General features: G+C 32.6%; 1 protein-coding gene across 1 annotated transcript; it reads left to right on the top strand.

Moving 5' to 3' along the window:
* The first annotated feature begins 4,939 nt into the window (after nt 1-4,939).
* LOC131611926 (chlorophyll synthase, chloroplastic) lies at nt 4,940-8,619 on the top strand. The gene is made up of 15 exons (XM_058883755.1): nt 4,940-5,118; nt 5,372-5,416; nt 5,521-5,609; nt 5,966-6,053; nt 6,246-6,331; nt 6,434-6,520; nt 6,603-6,668; nt 6,757-6,840; nt 6,937-6,998; nt 7,282-7,357; nt 7,468-7,530; nt 7,641-7,722; nt 7,827-7,903; nt 8,018-8,065; nt 8,197-8,619. Exons 1-15 carry the CDS (start codon nt 5,001-5,003, stop codon nt 8,257-8,259), a joined length of 1,134 nt encoding a protein of 377 aa, XP_058739738.1. The 5' UTR covers nt 4,940-5,000; the 3' UTR covers nt 8,260-8,619.
* Nucleotides 8,620-19,633: the final 11,014 nt, after the last annotated feature.

The raw sequence follows: 19,633 nt of genomic DNA, 5'->3' as shown, positions 1-19,633 counted from the left end.
TCTCACTTCATCTTCTCCACAAACACCAAAAACCTTCATTGATTCACCAATTCAAGTTTTATATTCTAACCTATAGATTATTTTATTTCTTCTAAATAAAAAAAAAAGTTTGTAGTATAAAAAAAATTCTCTATAGTCCTAGCCTCTCAAATGTTCAATTTTTCCCACTTCATAATTCATTTTATTCAAAATCATCTTTTGTTTGGATTTAGATTTTCTCCTTTTATTTCTCTTCTGCCTTATGTCCTACTTCAACTCTCACCATTAATTTTTCTTTAGAACATTTTTCTTAAACATATGGCAGACTATAAAAAGTAAGAGACAATCTATGTTCATTCCGTTTCTACCAAATTCTTAAACAAAATCTAAAAAGAGTCGCAATATGTATTTGTAATATCTCCATTCCTTTGGATCATGGCCCAGATTTGCTAAGATGGAATCACACCTCGACTGGTGAGTTAAACATGAAAGATGCTTACAAGTTCCTTGCTCCTGCTGGACCAAAAGTTCCTTGGGCCAAAGATTTGTGGAGTTTGGCAATACCACCTTCAAAGACCTTTCTTATGTGGAAGATATTGCATCCCAAAATTCCTTCAGATGATACTATATCGAGAGGAGGTATTTACTTGGCTTCCATGTGTTCCTTATGCAAATCTAATTCAGAAACTATTCATCATCTATTTTGTGATTGCCCTTTTGTCCTTCGAATTTGGACATGGCTCAACAATACTCTACACATACAAATTGATAACTCTCAATTTCCAAATCTCCTTAACATTCTTAAAAGATCCCGGTCAACCCAGGTTAAAGATCTTCTGTTGGCAACTATTACATTTTCTGTCAGTATTATTTGGCAATGCAGAAATCGGGCTCGATTCGTTAGTATCATTCCTCAATGGAGAACTGCAATCAACAACATTTACTCCCTTGTCTCTCTATCAGGTAATATCTCTAAATGCACTTCTAGGAACTCAATTGAAGACTTCAAAATTCTTAAGGCATTTAATGTTTCTTTGCATCCTCCTAAAGCTCCCTAGATAATTGAAGTTTTTTTGGTCTCCTCCTCCATTCTCTTGGGTGAAATGTAATTGTGATGGAGCAGCTACTGGCTCCCCTGGCCCTGCGGCTTGTGGTGGAATCTTCTGGAATCACAACTCCGATTTCATCGGTTGTTTTGCTAGTAACTTAGGATCTTCCCAAGCCTTTCATGCTGAAATCACATGTGCAATGTATGCTATTGAAATCTCTTCTCAAATGGCTGGTTGAACCTTTGGTTGGAAACCGATTCCAAACTGGTTTGTCAAGCTTTCTCTAATCCTCTTATAGTTCCTTGGATCCTAAGAAACCGTTGGAATAACTGTTTAAAGATGATTTCGAATATGACATTCACAGTCTCGCACATTTATCGCGAAGGAAATCACTGTGCAGACAAATTAGCCAATATTGACCTATCCATCCACGATTACCAATGGTGGAACTCTTTACCAGATGTTGTCAGTCGCGATTTCGCGCGAAACCGTTCTGGTTTCCCAGAGTTTCGTTTTTGTTAGCTTTTGAGGGTTTCGGTTTTATGTCCCCCTCCCCCTCTTTTTTGGTTTTTTTTGTACTTGTTTTCCTATGAATAAATCCTTTAGGTGTGCTCTCAACACTCCTTTTAAAAAAAAAAAGTATTTGTAATAAAATAAAATATTTCAATCACTAACCTATTGTGTATCCTTCTTAAAAAGAAAAAAACTAAAGTGAGTTAACCTTAAGGGTGTGTTTGAATTGACGGTCGAGAGAATTGATTTTGAGAGAATTGAGTTGGGTAAATTTGATATTAACATAATTGTTATCAACTAATAAAATTAATATTAGAATTGAGTTTAACAAAATTAATTTAATTTTGGATAGAATGATATAGAAGTGATTGTTATCGACTAATATTATTTGAATAGTTTTATCAAATAATTTTAAATGTATATTTATCAAAATATTAATAAGTTCTAATATAAATAAAAAAGAAAAGAAATAATTGATAAAAATTAAAGAGGATAAAGAAAAAAAAACAATAACAAATAAAATATAAAATTAATTCTATTAAATTCAAAAGCTAGAAATTGTAGTTTCTAAAAAAATTATTTTTAAAGGAGGAGAATTGATTTTAAAAATAATACTCAAATAAAAAAAAAATCAAATTTTTAAATTGAAGTGAACTAAAAGAATTTTTGAGATTTGTGAACAATCAATCCAAAGATACTCTAAATACTTAATTCATATTGCCTAGTTTACCATCTTCAATTTGAAATAAAATTCACATTTGTCTTACAACAGTATATCAAAATATCTCGAATTTATCTAGGTTCACGTTCACACCAAGCAAAAAAATAATGCAGCCATGAACTACTAGTGAGTCTGCCATAGTATGTATTTTTTATTAGTGCTTGACGCATTATAATTAGTTTATTACGCATCGAAAGAATATATGATAAATTATTAACTACAGCAGGAAAAGAATAATTAAATTAATGCAGTCCATGTTGTTTGTCGAGTGGAAAAGTATATATTTTAAAAAACAAAATAAAGTTGTATTATTAATTAAAAATATATATTAAAAAAAACAAAATAAATGAAAAAAAATAAACTTCTTATAATGGAGAGACAGTATTATTAGTTGGGAAAGTGGACGATGCAGATCTAAATTGGGTGATGAACCTATATATTTTTGGAATGATATTTGGAAGAAAATAAAAAACAGTACTTCCAATTTAAACTTGTTGGTTCACATCATTTTTTGTACAACACTTTTCGTTAAAAAAAGTTGCACTCACATCGTTAAATAGTAAAATGACACTCATCCTCCCTCTAATTTTTAAAATATGTATTTATTAGATAAATTTTGAAAATCAAATGGAATATGTATTCATTAGATAAATTTTGAAAATCGAAAGGAATATGTATTTATTAGATATATTTTGAAAATCAAACGTATCTAACTTAAATCATAAACGAAATTATTTTTCTAATAATACAGTCTCAGAATATCTTAAAATCTACATATATATATTAATACTCGAAATAATTTAGTCAGTACTCTAGTTTGATAAAATCGATGAAAATTCGAATGTAAGGAATATGAGATATGGAATTTTGTATGAAGATGATAGTTTTTTCTAAAATGTTTTTTTTTTTTAAATCTGAAATGCTCAATTTATAAGTAAAAGTGATGTTGTTTAACAACCTTGTGACCTTTGACAAAACAGATACATACAACATCACTTTTATTAAATCTTGCACACCCACGACAACACCTGCAACACTTAATAGAGTGTTGTCTATTTTCGAATTTAAAATTTAAACTTAAACAACGACTATAAAAAAATAAGAGTAACGACCACCGCCATGTGTGACAGCTTGCTGCCACATGCCGGTTGAAGGCGCTACTGTATAACTCTGTTGTTCCTATGTGCTTAAGTGTTGCCTACAAGCCGCCTCTAGACCCACGCTCTCAGATGGGTTAGAATCCTCTCAATTTCCTCTCCAATTTCCTCTCATTACTATAGTTTTGAAGAATTTTATGTGTATAAAAGATGAATGAGCTCATTTAATGTCGCATTATTACATTTTTTTTACAAACTTACATTTATTTTAAAAAATTTAGTAATAGAAGAAATGAAGAAAGCAAGAAATAAAGAGGATCTTGATCGCGGATCAAACCCGGTCCCAGAGACAGAGCCGATATCCCCACCCGATAAGGAGGTATATGGAGGAGACCAGTGACATAATGCTTGAGACCACGACACTTGTTAATGTAACATTTTATCCTCTTTAACTCTTTTGTTGAGTTAATAAATTTAACTTTTTATAAAGGCTTTCAATGTGAGTAACACTTTCTATATAAGATTATTTCCTATGCATTTATCCTCCTTTACACTTGTACATTTTTCTTGTCATTTTAAAACACACTCATAGACATTTATTTTATTCATTAATTACAACACAACTAACCTAAGATTAAAGAGTGTCAGTGTCTTTTTAATAAATCTCATGGAGGTGAGTGTAATTGTTTCAAAATATAAAATATGCTTTTACTAAAAGCACACACAATTGTCCAGTAGGTAAACATGATATGCAAAACCGAGTTTGAATATGTGACATTTTAATTATTCATTTTTAAAAGATAAAATTTAAACTACTAGACTACTTACTAAAAAGAAGCACTTCTTCAAGTTTAGATTTTGGTTGATAAAAATTGTGATTGACTAATAAGATAATTTATAGTATAATTTAAGATTGATGATTGATGACAGACGGTTTATAATTTATTACTGATAGCTAATGAGTTAAATAAAGTGTTCAATAAATTACATTCGAACTAATTGATAAATATAAAATATCATATAAAAATATTTCTTAATTAATAATAAAATGTATAAATTATAAATGAGAAACATGAATTTTAGTTAAAATAATAAAAAAATATAAATTATAAATATACATTAAAATATTATTTAAAATAGTGTTTAAAAAATAAATTATAAATTAATAACTACAACTGTAAATTCGTAATAAAAATATCATTATCAAACAAATTATTTATCATACAGGTTTTTATGCTATAAAGTATAAATTAAAAAGGATTTTGCTAACCAGTGTTCTCAGGGCACTCTTTAAACATACTAAATAAGGAAAATATTCTTCATAAAAGTTAATATTTCAATTTCCAATACATTAAATATACACATTTTACTATAAGCTTACTACTTTAATCACTTAAATAACTTAAATTGACATAAACATATCCTAAATAACTAATTTCTAAATATATAAACTCAAAGTTCAATTATGGTTAATCTAATCTTGGTAAATATAAAATCCGGCAAAAAGCGGGTCTAATTGAACCCGGTTCAACCCATAGATGAAAAATATTTATTTTATATTAAAAACTTTATCACTCCAACCAACAACATCGATAACACTTAGCTTCTTCAGTCTGTGGCATCTCGAAGCTCTTGTCTTCAATGGCTTCCCTTATTAACATGGTTTCAGTTTCACCAAGAAGATTAACATCCACAACAACAAGAACCTCTTCACTTCAAACACGACCAAGTTTTTCACCGTTTTCTGTCTCATTTCCTAGTACGTTGACTAAACAAACCAAAAAAAACTCTTTTTAGTTACTCATAGAGTGAATTGTTGTGTGCATAAGACACCCTTTTGAGTTTTCTTTTCAATTATCATTTCAAATGTGCTAATCAATCATGCATCTGTGTAGTTTCTTAGCTACCAACATAGTTAAAGTTAAGGTTTTTTTAATGTTTTTTTCATGTTTTTTCTTTCTTTCTGTGTTTGTCTGAAAATGAAATTTTTGGTGTTTGTGTTGACATTGCAGAGAGAAGATTAACAGTTAGAGCAGCTGAAACTGATGCAAATGAAGGTTTTTGTTTGTTGGGTTTTGTGGTTTTGTATTGTTGTTCATTTTTCATTATGTTTTGTGTTTTGTATTTAGTTTTTTTTTTTTTTTTTTTGGTGTTTGAGAAGTTAAATCTGAGGCACCCGGTACGGCGCCGGCTAAAAATGGATCAAGCTTCAATCAGCTTCTTGGTATTAAAGGAGCTTCTCAAGAATCAGTGAGTTAATCTCATTCTTATTGCAATTTTTTTCATTCTTTAATTTGGATTTCAATACTTATTTTGGATTTTCATTGTGGATGGATGTTTGAAATGCTCATAATCAGACTTTGGCCCTGTTTGGACAGTAGCTTAATTAAGTGATTACAGCAAAACTGCTTCTGTATAAGTTGTTTCTATAACCCAACACGGTAACTCAGAATGTAAAACTTTGGCTTTATGTTACAACTGCAAGCCCTTTTCAAATCTTCAAGTTTATCGCTTTATTTGCATAGTAAAGTAGTACTATAATGCTAAATTTCAGCTTTTGAAAAATATTTGTATTTGATAATTCATCTGTGTAATGTGTTGTGCAGAATATATGGAAGATTCGTCTTCAACTGACAAAGCCGGTAACTTGGCCTCCATTAGTTTGGGGTGTAGTTTGTGGGGCTGCTGCTTCTGGTACTAAATTTCTGCATAACATTAAAATGTGACACGCATGTCATAAAATGTTTAGTCCTGCGATTAACTACGACAATTGCTTAGGAACATTCATTTTCAAAGTTTTCTATTCATTGCTTCGTGTTCATGGTATATATTCACATTAATGTTATTTGTTACAATGTTTTTTGAATAAACTATTCGCTTTGGTAGGAAATTTCCATTGGGAGTTTGGGGATGTTGCTAAATCAATTTTATGCATGATGATGTCTGGTCCATTCCTTACAGGATATACACAGGTAATCTTTTTGTCGCTGATATAAATTTTTACCGAACTTCCATTAGATGAGAGTACAACACTGACGTGTGTCATTGAATTGTTGGTCTCTAAAATTTCACAGACTCTGAATGATTGGTATGACCGAGAAATCGATGCAATAAATGAACCTTATAGACCGATTCCTTCTGGTGCAATATCTGAGAACGAGGTATGTTGTTAATCAGAAACTTATATGTCTTTTCCTTTTGTTACATGGTTATTTCCTCATCTTTTTGCTAAAAAATCTGCAGGTAATCACTCAAATATGGGTGCTGCTACTAGGAGGTCTTACTTCGGCGGGTATATTGGATATATGGGTCGGTACTGCATTTAAAAATTACGTGATCCATCTCTTCTTAATGCAAATGATCAGAAACTCGGTTGCTAAATTCTTCTCCTTTACAGGCAGGGCATGATTACCCTATACTTTTTTACCTGGCGTTGGGTGGATCCCTGCTGTCGTATATATATTCTGCACCTCCTTTAAAGGTAGTTAATTTATAAATTTTCCTCGTTTTTCAGTTTTATATATTTTTGCTTCTTTTGCCTTTGATGGTCCTTGACTATGTTACGCATGTTTTCTAGTTAAAACAAAATGGATGGATCGGGAACTTTGCCCTTGGAGCAAGTTACATTAGTTTGCCATGGTGTGGTATCTTCTACTTCGATAACTATTTGCTATATGTCTAAACTGTTATTATCCTTGTTCTAGTGTTATCTCAGATATCAGTGGCGGTTTTTGGGTTAGCCGCAATGGTAAATATCCGCTGTTATTGCGGGTTTTTTCTGCCATAATACACTAACAGCGCCTCAAAGCATGTGATATGGCGGGATTTTGGCTCTCTGCCTTGGACGCCATCTCCCATTGACAACAACGCCTTGTTATGAACATTTGGTTTTTGTTGATTCATTGATTTCATTTTCAATTAGGTGGGCTGGTCAAGCTTTGTTTGGGACTCTTTCCCCAGACATTATTGTTCTCACACTCCTTTACAGCATAGCTGGCGTATGTCATATATTCTTCATCACATTTTGCCGGATATGATAATATTTCAATCATTACCTCATTTTGTTCATCAATCAATATTGTTCTTGACTTTCCGTAACACATTGCAGTTGGGAATTGCCATCGTTAATGATTTCAAAAGTGTTGAAGGAGATAGAGCTCTAGGACTTCAGGTCAACTACATCACAATTCTTTGTTTTTTAGTAATTCTAATCCGAACATTTTCATTCATCCAAGTAGTTTCTTTCTACTAACTTTTTTATTGACAATCTTGTTTGATTAGTCTCTTCCTGTCGCTTTTGGTGAGGAAACTGCAAAGTGGATATGCGTTGGCGCTATCGACATTACACAGTTATCTATCGCTGGTACGTTTTTATCTCTCAAATAAATTCAAAGTCAATCTTCATATAATATCTTTTCAAAAGTTTATAACTAACTGTTGCTACTTGCTACTGAAATATGGTTGCAGGATATCTACTTGGGGCTGGTAAGCCGTATTACGCATTGGCTCTGCTTGCCTTAATAGTTCCACAAGTCGTATTTCAGGTAAATTACACAATTACACTCACAACGTTACAAAATTGTTTGCAAATCATGCAACATAGCTAAGAATACGCAGAACTGTTTTTATTTATCGAGTTATCGTCTTGTGCCTTGCAGTTCAAGTATTTCCTCAAGGACCCTGTGAAATATGATGTTAAATATCAGGTATATATATACAATAACCTCTAAAATTTCTTCGTCAAATCTATAAGCTTTATATATATATATATCAGCATCGCAATGTTACACGACATTATTTTTGAGTAACCGTAACCGTAACCTTCCGATGTTGACAGGCTAGTGCGCAACCGTTTTTGGTTCTTGGTCTGTTGGTTACTGCTCTAGCAACAAGCCATTGATAAAAAGATGTTGAAGGGACAGTCACACCAGTTAGAAGGAACTTAACAAATTTGTGGCTTTTGTTAGTTACTTACATTGAAGATGCGTGCCATAGTTTTTGTTTGTCACCCTGCATACAGGGTTATTATTAAGGCTTATACTCATTTAACTTTTCTGTTTTTTTCCTCTTTTGTTCATGTATCTTCTCGTCCACTTAAGTTTTTGATGATTTCTAAGTTAAGGTTGAGCAAAGTATATTTTTTAGGAAGCTTTAAATAAGAACAATTGTACAAAATGTATTGCAGACATATTCACATATACAATTCCCTTACATGGTTTCTTCATAACTGTGTAAATAAATTTCATGCATACTTCTCTCATACATATCTCACCATATACTATTTTAAAAATTATAGAATTTATATAGTTAACATTAAACTATTGGTTAAATACATGCCATCAATGCCACTAGGAACAAAAAGGATAATGCCTTGACTAGGGGTGGCAAAACGGGTCTGGTCCGTTGGGCATGTCTGTTTTGCCCGCATTTTAGTGCGGGGTGGGCCAATGATTTAGGCCCTCACTCTCTAATGTGTCCGCTTCGTCCCGCCCTATTTTCTTTGCGAGTTTTTACGGACATGGTCGGTTACATAAATTTTTGTGTTTTTAAGTTTAAAAGATGCAGTGCCTGCGGATTTTCTCCGTCCCGCCCTAACTTTTTTATGGGGTGGACCTAAATTTTAGGCCCATATCCTCCATTATGCTCGCTCCATCCCATTTTTTGCAGGTTTTTGCAGGGCGGGTTTATACGGGACGGACATGTCCGTTTGCCACCCTTAATCTTGACCAGTTTCCACAACACTAGGTTTGGGAGTTTGAATGGGAGAATATTTTGAAGAGAATTAAAAGAAGTAAAAAATGGATAATTTTTTAAAAGAATGTTTTTATATAGAAATATAATTAAATATTTATGATTAATATATTTTTAATATTGTTTTCATTGTTACAAGTTAGTGGTTTGAATATGATAACGTTTTGTATTATCATTAGGCCAATAATAATAAAAAAATAGATATTAAAAATGCTAGGGATGGCATGCTGGCTTAACGACCCTTATAAAATTGGTAAAAAAAGGGGGACGGGACAAACATTTTTGAAAATGTAAATATGAAAGTTGTGTGTTTTTCAAGACGGAATCCAACCATGTATCACTCATGAGTTTATTTTAACCGTGACTCACGAATTTTCCTAAAAACACTAAGAACCTTAAAACTTCAAACTGGAATTAAATGGCTAATATGCATGATAAATGAAAAGTAATAGATGGATTTTGATCCTCACATGATGCTGAACAAACTGGTATCGAGATATATTGAAATAGGTACACAGATTAAAAATTCAAAGTTTAAGAACTTACCTCTTGAAGCTGGAAATCGAAACTTATAATAGGGGACTTCCAGAAGTGTTTCGATTATTCCAATAACTTCCGTGACCTTGTGGATGCTAAATGAATGCTCAATTAGTTTGGAAACCTCTTGGATGTTCCTACCCGAATCAACTTGCAAATGACTCAAGTGAAAATGGTGGATGATGATGGAGGTGTTACAGTTGTAAAACAAGTAATTGGATAGCTTCTATGAAGTGTATGGAAGGTGTTTGAATGCTTAAATTGACTCCAGGTGACCTGTGTAGCTCAATTCGAATCAATGTGCAAAACTTCAAAGTGAAAATGGAAGGTGGTGTTTTTGTGGTTACAAATGCAATGTGAGGGTTGGGACAATTTGTATGAGGTGTATGGAGAGTGTTTGGATACTTGTTTGACACAAAACAAGTTTAGAACTCAATTTTCACAAGTTTATGCAAGTGATAAATTTGGAGTTTTTGGATGGAAGAGTGACTTTGAGAATTGAGGTGTGTTTGATGCAAGAGGCAAGGTCTCCTATTTATAGGCAAAAAAATTTATTTGTGGGGGAAAAATAAGACCATTTGGCTGTACCAAATTCATAGGTTGCTTGGCTTCTTGGTGAAGGAACCTTGTAAATCCATGGTTCCAAGATTTGAAATGCCTTTAATCAAAACATTGGGGGGCTTCTCTGTACCTTAGGAGCTTACTTGTTGAGCTTGAATTTTTTTTGGATCAGAAGCAACAATGTAGAGGCTCAAGGGTACTTGTGTTTGTGATTAAAGTCACTTTTCAAGAATGGAAGTCATGACTTTGGCCACAAATGGCATTATGCATTAGTTAAGACTTGAATCACCTGGTCCATAGCTCAAAATCAAGTGTAATATTCTGATTAGAGTGTGTTAAACAAGTTAAGATACCTCTTAATCAAGCTCAATGCAGATTGGAGTGAATTGGCATCTTGGTTCTTCATGTTCATGACCTAAACATCTTCTCCTATTTGAATCTCCTAGCTCACAAATTCTATGGAGGAGTTCTAGTATTTTTTGGAAATCCCTAAACATCCTCTAAAACTTTCATATTTTGTGTTTCTTCAAATTCTCAAGAAATCTTGATGAGAAATGACTTTAAAGTCACTTACCTTTTGAGAAAAATTTTGTCTTCTTGAAAATATTCTAAGTGTCTGAAAATGTAGCTAACTTTCAAGCTTTATAATTTAAAAACCATTCATCTTTTGGGAATTTATTCTCAATGACAAAGTTTTAGATCTTGACTTTGTATTCAAAATGAGCTTTGGAGAACAAAATTTGGCCAAGGGATGAGAAAGTTATGGCCTTTCAAAGTTGAGTAAAAAACATGTATTTCTTCATCAAAAAGTCAACCCTAATTGTTGACTTTTTAATTCTTGATTGATTTTATTAATTTTTCTTGATAAAATGACTTCAATAAACATATACTCATGATTTTGATCTTCAAAAGTCCATAGTTGACCAGATTCCTCAAAAGTTAAAGGTGATCTTGAACTATTGACTTTTTCCAGATGAATTGCATTCTTAGAAGTATCAACTGAATCAGGCTCTTCCAATCAAATGAATGATGTGAGTGGATTATAATGAGACATTGGAGATTCTTGAATCATTATTTGAGTCATGGAGCCATGCTTTGACCAAGAGTCAACTCCCCAGATGAATTAGGTCAAAAACCCTAATTGTGGACCAAATGAACTTGAAAGTGGTTGATCTTGAATTGAGCCATATTTGGAATTGGATATTATTGAGGGGAATCCCTTGAGAATATGAAAATACTTGAGCTCCTTTGTGAGCCTCAAAACCCTAATTGATTGAGTTTCTTGATCAGTCACCTATCTTGTGAAACAAACAACAAGCAAGCACAACATTTTTGTATATTTTGGTTAGCAAACGACGCATGATTGATTATGAATGATGATAATGATGATTATTATCACACTCTTTTCAAAAGGAGGTGGGATCTCAGGGTAAAAAATTGGGGTACAACAAGTATCATATGGTATCACTTATTTATTTTGATGTTTTTGTCAATTTGGATATAGTTGTTTTAATACATTTGTGTATTTGTAATTTTCTTCTCATTTAAAATTCGTGTGCTTGTACTACATTCGTATTTCATTTTCTTTGTAATCGCTTAGGATATTATGTTAATTGTATCACTAAGAACCCTCCTTGCTCAATCAAATAATATATTTAGATCCTTGATACTAGTTCTTTTTTAGCCTAGTAAATTGCTACTTTGTTGTTTAATCAAGCGTAGTTTGAATCACAAGTTATTAAAATTGGATGTTAAGTAATTTGATTCAAATCAAGTGTAAAACATTATTCAAATTAGAAGCCTTGAAAATAACGGGGATTACCTTTGGTCAATTTGATTCGAATAATAAAATAAACATGATTCGAATCACAACCTCATTTGATATGAATTAAGTGCAACAATTGATTCAAATCAAATGTCTTCATGAAGCCATATTTGGGCTCTGCTCAAATTAATTTGAATCAACATTTCCTCTTGATTCGAATCAAAGCTTGGGTTCACTAAAATTAATTTGAATCAAAGTTTCTTCATGATTCATATCAAAGCTTCACAAGATACATTTTTCCATCCTTAGTTTAAATAATTATTTCTTTGGTAAAAGCAAAAAAATGAATTGAAACCTATGGGAGAGAAATACCCATAGTTACAAAGAAGTTACTTTTGTTATCTCTCTTTAGTGTGTCTATACACATCACCTTGAATCTTTCTCTCCTACTATAGAATAATTTCTTGATTATGAATTCATGTCAGATCCATTCTCCATTTTATTACATCTTATTCTTGTGCAATTTGTTGGTTTGACTAATTTAGAGAGAGTGATTTGATTAATCATGTTGTGTTGTTCATGATTAATCAATCTCATGATAAAAATCAAGAACCAAGACTCATTTACCTAGATTTGAGAGAACCTTTGTGTGTGTTATTAATTCACCAACACTAGATCACTTGACTAATATCTTGTGGTGTACAGTGGGTGTGTGAGATAGTATGGAATTATTCATCATTTTCATCCTTAGTGTGTTTCCATTGTTGAGGACCTTCATCTCTAAAGATTGAGTGTTGAAGGAGACTAGTGGTACACTAGGGTATCTAATATTTTTTGTGTGAAGTTTGTTGTTTGTTAGAGGTTCTTATATCATTTCTTGAATGCAGTTTGGTACTTATTGTTTATCGATCAAGAGAGAGTTTCAATATACTCCATTGAGGACTTTGGAGAGATAAAGCATCAACGACCCGTAAGGCAGAGTTGGAAGCTGTCAACCTTTGGTGGCATTGGAGAACGATTGCTTGCAGACAAAGTTGGGAGTTGCCCAGTCTACACTTGGGTATGGAAATCACTCAGACAAGAAATTGGTGGGATCACGGGGATCTCCATGCACGAATACTAAGGGAAGAATTATTATGGATAGCAAGGTTATTGGATCAAGATCTTTAGTGATTTTATTTTTGTGAGCAGTTTGAGTGTCTGCATCAATAGAGGGAATTCTCTTTTTATAATTCTTTTTAATCAAAATGCTTGTATCATACTTATCGTAATTATGGAAGATCATGATTATTTTCCAGTGATTATTAACACCATTGAAGAGTGGATTAGGCAAAGCGAGGATGAACGTCGAACCACTATATATCTATGTGTATCTTTTCTTTTTCCCTTATCTCATTTACTTTTATAGTATTCATTAATGTTGGTATATCATTTGTGCATTATTGAATTGATTATATGCCACATGTGTTAGACTTTTCTTATAGTGATTTATTGTATAAGATTAGGTTTGTGGTGCATCAATCTTATTGATGATTCATGAATCCAATTATGTTTTGATAAAACATCAAGTAATGAGTTTTAAAATAGCTTTATTTAAATAATATTTGGTTGGCTTATGATTGAATTGTACTAAAAGCAATTAAGTACTTAATAACCTCATGTATCATTTCACTTGGTAGACTCATTAGATGCTTCCAAGCTCTCTTGTTTTTGTGTTTTGCTTATGTGCATCTTAAAATCTCTAACTTTGTATTTGGGACCTATAATGATTTTTGAAATTGTCTTAAAAGGAAAGGGTTTGTCCACCCCCCCTTCTAGACCCCTTTTGTGTCAATATTCTCACCCAACAATTGGTATCAGAGCGAGAATTTTGATCAAAATCTTGCGACTCCAAAAGTTAAGGATATGGTTCCTTCGATCTTGGACGAGTTTTTATAATCGTTTGGAATCTTATGAATTTAAATTATATACAATGAGTTACTAATGTCTTCTCATTCATTGCAAATAGGGGTGTGACTAGGCTGGGCCGAGTTAGGCTTTGTCAAGCCTTCTAAAATTTTTACAACCAGACTTGTGGTTGTCGCTACCGCGAGAAAATAACCAAAGTCGCCGCTAATATATTTATCTCGCAAAGGGAAAGGAATATCAGAAAACCTAACAAGAACAAGAGAAAGGTCTTAAGACCAGAAAACAGGGTACGGGAGTCGGTTACACGAGAGGAAGGGATTAACACCTATCATGTTCGTCGTACTCGACGAGATCCTTCTTTGTTTGTTTTTATCTAAAGGGTGTGTTAACTAGTGCTTACTTTCTAATGGGGGGAATGCAATGCATGATTAACTTAGAGTGTTTTAGTAATTATTTTTATTGCTAGAGCGTGAGCTCTATGCCTACATACCTCCATAATGCAATGGAGAAGTCAGAGCGTCGTAATTCTGCTGACTACTTTCTATGTTTTTTATTGTTTGTTGTGTGTTTTTAGGTGAGCAATTACATTCACATCCTATAAGCAGCTCGACCTTTGGAGACTTATGCAGGGGAGATAGGAAAGAAATAAAATGCTCTTAAGCGCCATAAGGCAAAAGAAAACGAAAGTGTGGTTTGTGTTTTAATTTGAAAAATACACTCAAGTGAGCCCCTTAAACAAGCGAGACTTGGGCTTCTCTTCCCTTTTTATTAGTTTCAACCTTTATTAGGTGTTTTATTAAGGATTAGATATTTAGTGTTATTATATGCACAAGGGGAACATACAAACTAAGGGGAATCTCTATCCTAATATTATCATAAAATGATGGTCCTAAGGTCAAGGAATAAGGGAATCTCTACCTATTGTTAGCATTCATAGATTTCAACCTAAGTTGTTCTATGTGACTCATCTTAACCAAGATGGAGTCACCACCCTAAGGGAACATGGAAAATATATAGCAAGAGACAAGAAAATAGAAAGACAATCACCTCACTTGAATACTTAAACAAGTAATCAAGACATGAGGTCAAACTCAAACAAGTAAGACATACACAACAATGAAACCCACTTGACGACTTAAATAAGTCTCAAGAAACTATTCAATCCTAAGAGAGAACAAACAAATGAAACCCATGGTAGCTGACTTAATCAAGTCCCTAACCAAGTCTACTTCTAATAGAGACTAAACCTCAATAAAACCCAAAGAAGATCATCCATAAAAGGTGGGAGAAGAAGTAATTAGTCATCACTAACATGTTATCAAACAACCAATGCATGAAAGATGTATCAAAATAATATTGATGAATGAGAATGTTCCTATAGAAGTATCAAATCATGTGAATTAATGTCTCAGCCCAAATAGAAAAGTATCATGGCATCATACAAAAAGATTCATAAGTTGTTGTCAAAGTGGTACATGCATCAAGACTTAATCAAATGACAAACATGTGACATTTAGACAAAGCATATGGCATAAAAAACATGGAACCAAGTCACGGGTAAGTAGAAAAAAGCATTTATTTACATCCCCTTATGTTTCACAAAGAAGGTTCAAGCATTTAGAGAAACCAACACAAAGTTCTATGTACAAACAATGAACATGCAACACAATAGTTCCCTAACTAAACTCACTTGAAAAGATATGAAGTTTTGAAAGGATGAACCTCCAAAAGGATATCAAGTATAGGAAGCCAAAACACACATATTATGGATCCTAAATCTCATGACAACTCATGTTAATCAACAAGTTCAAACCAAGACAATCATCATACAAATACATGTGAACTAGGTTAAACAAGTGTGAAGAAATAAGTGCAATTAGGAGCATGCTTATCATGAAAGCAATCAATCAAATACAGAAAGGAATGACCTATAAGAGGTGTTCATACATCCAAGGTATCATACCAAAAAGACCTCACAACTTTACAAGTGAAGGCAATAAGTTTGTGTCACAAGTGTCAACTAAAAAAACCAACTTTTGTCATGCTAAAAGAACAATTCAAATGAGGCAAGAAAGAATGATTTAAAAACCAAATTATAGGTCGCATAAGTTCCCTAAAGAACTCTCATTACATCCATAAATGACCCAAAAATATTGCACAAGTGCATTGCCTAAAACTAGTCATGAACCATCAAGTATGTTTACAAACACACAAGCAATGAAGTCTCAAAGACTCACACCAATGACCAACCAAATATCAACATTTGAGCTTGAAATTTTATACACAACATCATACATGACTCTACTGAGTGCATACAAGAAATGAGATCAAAATTCAATCCCTAAAGCCTTCAACTAAAACAATTTGAAAAATGCATCAAAACACGACACAATGTGAACACATGCAAGGAAAAGCCTTTAAAAAAAATACCAAAACAAGTGGAAAAAATAAATAAAAATATTCACAAAAATCCCAACATGTGATAGGAACTAAAAAATATTTTTATCCATTTTTTATATCACCTAAAACAGATTAACCAATCAAAACTTATGAGTTTAACAAAATCACACAATCGAGCGCTGCTCGTAAAGCAAATAACTACCAAAGTAGTGACCTGGAGAAAAGGGAAAAGAAAAAGCAAACAATCGAGCATCGCTAAAAAATAAGCACCCACGGGGCATAGGCCAAGTATTAAAAAAGGGGGGTCCTGCCATAGACAAGCAACCAAGAATCAGACCAAACAACAATAGGGAGATCATGCCATAGACAAGAGGAGCGAATCACTCTCAGCAACCAAGCCATCACACTGTGGAAAATAAAAGTTTCTTAACCGCAATATCATGTTATCGGGAAAAAAATATCGGGGGAAAGAAATTGTGCATGCGTACACCAATCGTCAACATCGGGCAATGCGGGCTATACAAAACATGGGGGTCCGATTGCAAGACCCTTCCATTAACCTTATTCAGGTCTTAGACTCAAATTAGATCTTGGACACATGTTCAGAGCATCTATTTGCAAAAAGTTAGAATAAGAACGACTCTACTGAAGGTTGCGGGGGTCGATTACGAACACTCTCCGCTTGCCTACCATGAGGACTTAACGGTGTTACCTTCTTGAGGTCTTATGGCACGGTGCAACCTGCCACAAAACACAAATATAAACATACAAAAACATGGCCTCCTTTGAGGACTTTATCACAAAGTAAGTACACAAGCACACCTACAGATCAAGACAATAAGAACATGCAACAAAAATCACATGCAACAAACATCCACCAAGAACATTTGAGCTATTCTCCAGCCTCTGGTGACGGAGCTCACAGATATGCATCTCTAGCCGTACTTCTCATGGCAAGGAAAGCGGTAAAATGCAGAATAGTTAAAGGGATGAGAAATTATCAAACGAATAACAATCCGTAATAAGTAAGCAAAGCAGAGAAACCCGGAAAACTTCGTGCAAACTTCATCATCAACAAAGCAAGTCACAAATTCAACGTACGACATATGTGTCAAAGTATCCTCAATGTGAAAATAAATCACAAGTAGTGTGTATCAGACACAACCACACAATCTTCCTGTATGAAAATACAAGTCAGACAAAACACACAACAGTGCAAATATACATCTCACAGAATAAGAGACAAGATCAATCGCGTCGGAGGCGAAATCGAATCCATAAATGAAGCAGAATGCAAATGCTTTTCAATAAAAATAAACGATCGAAAGCTCCATTGAAACGTCTTGCACAAGTCAACAAACACATTAATAATCCTAGGAGGTATATCCACCCTTCATAAAGATGCACTTCCGAAATATGGTGTGAACTATTTTTTATTTTATTTTCAAAGTCTTACTGGTTTCATTTTCTCCAAGAAAATGGCAGGCAACTAGGCATCGGTCGCTCGACTTAGAGAGGGTAGAGAGACACAGACAGCCTCAACTCGGCGTGAGAGAGCTTCACAGCAAGCAGTGACTCGGGGACGGGGTCGAGTCTGAGTACCAGTCCATATTATAGTAGGAGGTTTTAATTTTATTTCTACTATGTTGTTGTTTTGGGAAAAAAATGACTCTCTCAGATCAGACCATATTTCGGATATGCATCTCTGAAATAACTTCATGGTGAATTCAGATATGCATATCCGAAATCATTGAAAATCTGATTATGGAAGATTTGGGAGATGCATATCTGAAATCTTTACAATTAGGATATGGGTGCCTTCGGAGATGCATTTTCGAATGGTATTTTGAAGTTTTTAGAGGGTATTTTTTACCCTATATAGGTGTACAAAGAAATTCTCTATAATGTATTACAAAATATAACTAGTAACAAACTCGTGCATACGCACAGGTTCTGTTCGGTTATGCGAATTTGGATATATCATTTATTTTAAATAAAAATGTTAAAAAGGAAAAAAAAAGAGATAAAGAATTGATTATTTCGTATATAAAAATATTTAGATAAATAATAAATCTGTTTCCGTATACCATTTTTTAATTGAAAATATTTAATCATAAATATCATTTCTTGTATATAAAAATATTTAGATCAATAATAGATTTTTTTTCCTTATACAGACTTCATTTTTGTTTCGGTATCATTTACATAAATATTTGGATCAATAATAAATTTCGTATATAAAAATATTTAGATCAATAATAAATTTCGTATATAAAAATATTTAGATGAATAATAATTTTTCCCCGTATACCATTTTTTAATAAAAAATATTTGGATCATAAATACCATTATTCGTAAATAATAATAAAAAAATCGTATACAAATATTATTTTTGTTTAGGTATCATTTACAAATATATTTGGATCACTATTAAATTTTAGTATATTAAAATATTTAGATCAATAATATATTTTTTCCCGTATACTATTTTTGGATCAAAAATATTTGATCATAAATACTATTTCACGTATATAAAAATATTGAGGTCAATAATATATTTTTTCCCGTATACAGACTTCATTTTTGTTTAGCTAAATTACAGTTTTGGTCCCCCTGTTCTAGGTTTTTTGGTCCCCATCCCAATTTTGTCCATGAACAGTGCATGAACAGTTGCATCAAAATTGGGATGGGGGATCAAAACTGTTTAAAAAGAAAATAGGGAGACCAAAATCGTGAAAAACTCAAAACAGAGGGACCAAAACTGTAATTTAGCTTTTTTGTTTAGGTATCATTTACAAAAATATTTGGACCAATAGTAAATTTCGTATATAAAAATATTTACATCAATAGTAGATATTTTCTCGAATACCATTTTTGAATAAAAAATATTTGGATCATAAATAACATTTTTCGTAAATAATAATACAACTATTATTTTTATTTAGGTATCATTTACAAAAATATTTGGATCAATATTAAATTTTTGTATAAAAAAATATTTAGATCAATAATATATTTTTTCTCGTATACTATTTTTGGATAAAAAATATTTGATCATAAATACCATTTCTTGTATATAAAAATATTTAGATCAATAATATATATTTTTTCCGTATACATACCTCATTTTTGTTTAGGTATCATTTACAAAAATATTTGGATCAATAGTAAATTTCGTATATAAAAATATTTAGATCAATAATAGATTATTTTCCCGTATACCATTTTGGAATAAAAATACTTGGATCATTGATCCGCTGTCGCGCGGGTCAAAAACGAGTTAACTGCAAAACTGTAGTACGACAGTAAGGTAACTTGAATATCGTCTCTCAAGGACTCTTAATTATTACTA

This window comes from Vicia villosa, linkage group LG6, assembly GCF_029867415.1.
Source record: "Vicia villosa cultivar HV-30 ecotype Madison, WI linkage group LG6, Vvil1.0, whole genome shotgun sequence".
In the NCBI taxonomy this organism is placed as follows: domain Eukaryota; kingdom Viridiplantae; phylum Streptophyta; class Magnoliopsida; order Fabales; family Fabaceae; genus Vicia; species Vicia villosa.
The sequence above is the reverse complement of the archived record's forward strand: the minus strand, read 5'-3'. Positions and strand labels throughout refer to the sequence as shown.